This window comes from Otolemur garnettii, unplaced genomic scaffold (genome assembly GCF_000181295.1).
Source record: "Otolemur garnettii isolate 467f Iridium unplaced genomic scaffold, OtoGar3 scaffold00099, whole genome shotgun sequence".
Taxonomy (NCBI): domain Eukaryota; kingdom Metazoa; phylum Chordata; class Mammalia; order Primates; family Galagidae; genus Otolemur; species Otolemur garnettii.
This window is the reverse complement of record NW_003852494.1, coordinates 7608049-7614048: the sequence shown is the minus strand read 5'-3', so window position 1 is coordinate 7614048 and position 6000 is coordinate 7608049. Positions and strand designations below refer to the sequence as shown.

At 51.4% G+C, this 6000-nt stretch overlaps 1 protein-coding gene across 1 annotated transcript in view; it reads right to left on the bottom strand.

The window, feature by feature from the left end:
* Positions 1-201: 201 nt before the first annotated feature.
* TMEM132C (transmembrane protein 132C) overlaps positions 202-6000 on the bottom strand; it is a 333376-nt gene continuing 327577 nt past the window's right edge. The window contains 2 exon segments of the mRNA XM_012809019.2: positions 202-224; positions 271-1468. Coding sequence (XP_012664473.2) covers positions 202-224; positions 271-1468 — 1221 coding nt within the window.

Below are 6000 nucleotides of genomic sequence, written 5' to 3'. Positions count from 1 at the left end.
GTTTCAGCATCTCGGTCGCATTCCCTGCGCCCCAGAGTTTATTCCTCTGACTTTCGAAAATCTGCCACCATGGACTGTTTAAAAAAAGCCCAAGGAAACCTTGATACAAAAAAAAGTCCCTTCCCGGCTTCAAAACTTCCCACTGTCATAGAGGTTCAGCCCTTCCTACTGGACCTAGCGAGAACCTCTGCCCCATCCAGGCTAATTTACAGAGTGGAAACGAACTGTGGAGTGGAAGGAAGGTGCCCGGGCTGAGGGCCCTCACTCTACTTGGGACTCTCTCCAGACGAGCCCTGAGTCCTTGGGACGCCCAGCCCACGCCCACGTCTCAGCACACCCACTTAATGTCCTCGTCGTTGCTGCCCACGATGGAGTTCACGGTGGGGCAGCTGTCGTCCGGGGGGATGGTGGTGAAGGTGGTGAACTTCACCTTCTTCCTCTTGGAGGTGGGCGAGTGCAGGGGCTCCTGCTTCTGTTCCCGGCCCTGCTTCCCCCCGGCCTCGGCCGCCCTGTGGATCTGGCTCTGCACGTGCTTTTGCGAGCTGCCATTCAGGAGCAGCTGGCTGCTCTCCTCGCAGGCGCCCAGGCCGCGGTCGATGACGGTCGTGTGTTCGTGCTGGGCAGGCGGCGTGTCCCCCGCGTTCTCCAGCAGCTCGGCCTCGTTGCCCAGCCACACCCAGTCGTGAGAATGGGGCACAGCGGTCTGGCCTTCCAGGGGCACTTGCTTGTGCCTGTACTTGAGGGCGAAGGTGGCACAGTTGATCAGGAAGACTAGGATGGCCAGGCAGAAGACCCCCAGGAGGGCGTACATGCCGATCTCCAGGTCGCTCAGGCCCCGGGGCGTCTGCACCAGGTCGTTCTCCTCCAGCCCAGCGTTCGCCTTGGGGAGGTCCACGTGGGCGGGGAAGTTGGTGAAGTCTATGGGGATGTTCTGCAGTTGCCCCTCTCCAGACAGCCTGCCCCCGTCCACCCGGCTGTTCTTCACCACTTTGTTGTCCAGGGGCGACTTGGCTGTGGTCGTGACCCTTCGCAGAGCCCCTTCCTCGCGCCCCATGGAAGAGCTGCCGTAGAAGTGTCCGTCCTGGCCTGTGCGCTCCTGATCCTGCCCCTTCTGCCTGCGCTCACTGGCGTGGTTTTTGATCTCATCTTCCTCGTAATCCCCCCCAGGGCCAGAGTCAGCATCATTCTGCCCAAACTTGACCCTGATGTTGCCAATGCCCACGGCCAGGACACTCTTGCGTTTGGATTTCTGGCAGGCCTCTGCGATTGTCATGTCCACTCGGACCAGTGGCCCCTGGCCCTCCCCTTCTGCCACCACTACGGGCCACCTGGGGGAGCGGGCCTGGGGCACAGACACGATGGCCTCATCTTGGGAAGTGGCTGCCAGGGAGAAGTCCTTGGTGTCGTAGATGTCCAGGGGAGTCACGGAGCCATCGCTGAACTGCAGCCAAGTGCTGACCACGGCCTCCTACAGGGAGAGACACAGTTAGAAGACCAGCCTGGGCCACCCATGCCTCTTCTCTAGAGATGCCTCCCAGGAGAGTGCCTGGGAGACAGAAGCAGACTACAGCCAGATCCAGCAGCCAGTGGGTCTGGGGAGGACACCTGCAGGTTTTATGTCAAGGTCAGAGAAATCACCTTACTTTAAAGGAGAGCAAATGGAGACACTTATGGCACCAGCATTGCCCTTATGAGGGACAAGCTAGTCAACCAACCAATAGCAAAAAGAACACCCTGCAGTTGGGCTCTGGCTGGTCCTATTAGCAGAGATGTCACCTGAACCACTGCACTGGTCTGGGCACCTTCATAGGCAATGGCTGACTTCCAGAGCAGTCCCTTGTTGCCTTGCCACAGACACTGATTGGTGTCCCACACTGAGGAATTGATGCAGGCACTATCTGTGACAACAGAGCTGACGTGGCATCAGGGACACATGGTCAGGGCCCAGGCGTGAGAGAGGAAGCCCCCCTCTTCTCCCTGCAGCTTTGGCTTTTCCTGAGAAATAATAAAACAAGTGCATTTTTCCATTATAGTTGACCCTTTGTGCCATTGAAAGTGTTCTGTTGACTGTCACACTCTGAGGGCAGTGATGGGCTGTGTGCCAGGGAATGGCATTAGCTGGTGGCCCTGGTCAGTTGTGCTGCCTTTGCTCAGCACAGGTAGCATCTATGGAAATTGCCATCAGAGGAAAGCAGGCAGCTTAGGGCCCGCGAGACAGGGCTGAGTTACTCAGAAGACTCTACCCTTGTGTCAGTGGCTGAGCACCATGTCCGGCACTTCCCATGGTGGGGACCAGCCAAAAAATTGACTTTCTGTCCCTGGCTTATTTCATGCAGTTTTCTAGACTCATCTATGGCTACAAATGTCCAGATTGCATTCTTTTTTTAAGGCTGAATAATAGTAAAAAAAAAAAAAAAAAGAAAAAGAAAGCTATTGGCCTGGAAATGTTTCTACCCCATTCCTGTGTGTCTGGCAAGTTCTCAATCAGCACAAGCTATCCCCCACTCCTTACCTCCTCTCCAGGGCAATTATGACAGCCCCTCTCCTTTGCCTGCCCATGGCAAGCCTACTACCATGGAGGGCATTGCTCCAGAGTTAGGTATGAATACTTCTGTTTTGCTTCCCAGAGTGAGAAGTTCTCCCCAAGGGCAGAGACTCTTAGAGGGGCCAGGTCTTCAGCACCTAGGACCTAGGACAGAGCCTTGGATGTAGTTGGGGTGTCAGCACCTAGGACAGAGCCCTGAACGTAGCTGGGGAGTAATCTTCCCTGAAGGAGTAGAGCTAGGTGAAATGTGTAATCCTAGTAACAGAATGGATAGCTACAGTAATATCCACTGGGCATTTATTATGGGTCAGGTGATGCTCACAGTTCTTCATATAAGGCATTTCCTCCTCTTTCACAAGGCGGGTATGATTATACTTCCTATCCAAAGAGAGGTTAAGCAATGTGTCCACAGTCTCATGGTTGGCAAGAGGTAAAATCAGGGCTGGGCAGTGTGGCTCCCAGCTTATAGCCCCCGTGCTGGAGAACCCTGGGAACAGCCCTTTCCAGAGTCTGATTATCAGGTCCACGAAAACCAGGATGACTCAACTTTTATTGAGAAAATTCAAACAGCTATTTCCTCTCCTCTCTTCCTTTTTTATACGAAGCCAGGCCTCATCCCCACTGCCTTCCTGCTCACTTGTCTGGCCACACCCACCTCTGACACTGCCACTGCCACTGCAGCCCCTGTGGGGGACGAGAAAATCCTATCTGCTGGAGCCAGAGATACAGAGACAAAACTTGTTTGTGCCCTGAACACTGGGTGGAAAATGCTTCCACTAGAAACCAGACCACACACTCAAATGCAAGAGCTGACACTGGATCACTTCTATAAGGCAGGAATTATAGAGAGAAGGAAAAAAATTAACATGAAACTGGACCCATGCAAATGCAAATACTTCAGAAGTGCCTGGGAGTAGGCAGTTCCTGCCTCAAGATAAAAAGAAAAAAAGGATTACAATCCATAGGTAGGAAGGCACCCCGACAGAGTCATTAAAAATTTACATAGGAACATAAGCAGGCACATATTGACATAATGGAAAAATCCAAAAGACTGTACAATAAAGTAAACCCCAAACTAATAGACCATGGAGTGAAATCGTTAAACAGGGATTAAGAGGAGTAGAAACCATGTGAAAAGAGTAGAGGTGAGAGGAGAGAGAACAGGGAGATGTGGGAAGACCCACGCAGAATTTCTAGAATTGAAACAAACATGGCCACAAAAATTAATTACCCAATGGGGGATTTAAACAGCAAATGAAACACAGTTGAGGAGAGAATTAGTGTAGTGGGAGACAAAGCTAACTCACGTACCCAACATATAACCCCAGGAATATGAAGAGAGAGAACCTATGACAGGTGAACAGAAGTAGAGGAGAGGGTAAGGATGACCCCACGGTTGCCTGCGAAGAGCTTCACAACGGATGCTGGAGTCCCAAGGTAAACAATATTGGGAGCTTTTCATACTCTACCAGTGAAGACAAAGGCGGGTAATAAAAAGGGAAGTTTTCTCAAACTTCTGACCTCAGGGGATCATCTGACCTCAGTCTCTCAATGTGCTGGGATTATAGGTATGAGCCCCTATGCCTAGCAGCAAAAAGGGAGATTTCTGAGAAGCTTGTTTGAGCATCTGGATCCAGCTGTACCTGAAGTTGGAAATGCATGAACACAAACTGATCAATTCTGCTGTCTGCTTAGGCCAGTTTGATTTGGGTCACTCTCACCGAGAGAGATAGCCCAGACTAATGCTGGCCGGGTCTGAGGAGGGAGCCTACACCCTAGGTCTCAGATGCCACAGGACTCGCTTCAGTGACTGCCTGTTCTATTCTACCAGCTGCACTTTCAACTGTCAACTTTGCCTTTTTTTTTTTGCTTTCTGGAACCCACTTGGCCCTGCCTATAGCTAGAAGTGCTAAGGAATTAATACCCTCCACTCATCTCTACTCCCTCGCCCTTCAAATACGGGAACTCTTTATGCGTTTTCCAGACTGGCTGACAGTCCCCAGGGGGCCTTAGTCCGGCTGAGTTGGAAGCATCACCTGAAGTCTCCGCTGGGGTTGCTTTTATCACCTCCTTGAAGTACTTGCACTAGAATCTTAGCCTTAGGCTTAGCTTCTGGGGAACCAAACCTAAGACAGATGACATTGGCTCAGTAATAGCAGTTCCCACCCTGTCCCCCACCCACATTGACTGATGAGTTGTGCAATCCTTACAAGCCCCTTTCTGATGCCTCAACTTCATGCGTGAACCCCCAGGGCTCTTCTGTTCGTTTTCTGGTCTTCACTTTCTTCAGAACAGACAAGGGATGGAGGAACATATGTGCTACTACCCTCATATCTGCGGGTGCAGACATCTTTCAGATTTTGTATTTCAAAGTTGAAAAATATCACAAACAAGGTGCCAGCCTTCTGCTCTCCATGGGCTGTGATAAAACACTGTTAGCAGTATGCAAGTTCATTGACGCTGAATTCTCATGTTGATTTAATTTTTCTTCAAGACTCTAGATGGAGAAAGACGTTAACATAACACAAGCTTCCTAAATGGCAGGCAATTGGAGTTAAACCCTCAGAACGCCCTGGGCTGCCAAAACCCATCTCTATCAGCCTTGTTGTGGGATTGAGACCGTGTCCTTCCATTAGCTCATTACGGAGAGGTTGGGACCTTGTGTTTTATCAGGAGAGGCCAACACATCTCTGCAAAGATGAGAAATTCTGAACGACTTAAAATAACACACGCCTAGGAGTGATTTAGAACTCTATCCTTTCACGAGTCATGTCTGCAAATCAGATGAACCATGTCCATAAATCCCCTCGAGTCAGTGTTGGGCCCGCCAATTACAGTCAGCTGATGAAGACGGATGTGCGACATCGGCAGGGAGTGCGGGTGGCCTCGCCCCATGCCAGGGAGGTCGCAATGCCAATCGTCCACCCTAATTAATTACCCATTCTCAGCAAATGGCTTCATGCTTTCAGCTTTCTCCTCTGCACATTCCTCTTTATAACCTAGAAGACAACAGGCCAATTTCCCACCCCCAAGAGAGAAGAAAAGCTGGTGCAGTGGGCCCCACGTGGGTCTGCATGGATTCTGGGACACTCTGGAACAAGTCAGGTAGCCACGGTCTCCTCATGGTTGGTGGCAGAATTTCCAGAATAGCCCACCCTAAAACTCTGAACATGCGTGTATGGTGGGCGTGCTATTGCTCATGACTCTGTTACGTGGTGCAGGTGGCCTTAATGTGGGATCTTCCTGGATTATCTGAGTGGGTCCAGAGACCGCACATGAACCCTTAAAAACAGAGCTCACTGGCTCATGGAGGAAGGAAAAGTCGAGAGGCTGGGGGTGGGAGAAGAACCTCCTGCCTTGCTGCTGGCACTGCAGCCCTTGTGGATGGGGTGGGGAGAGGGAAGGACTGTGGGTGACCTTAGGGGGCAAAGAGGGACTTCCAGATGATCTACAGC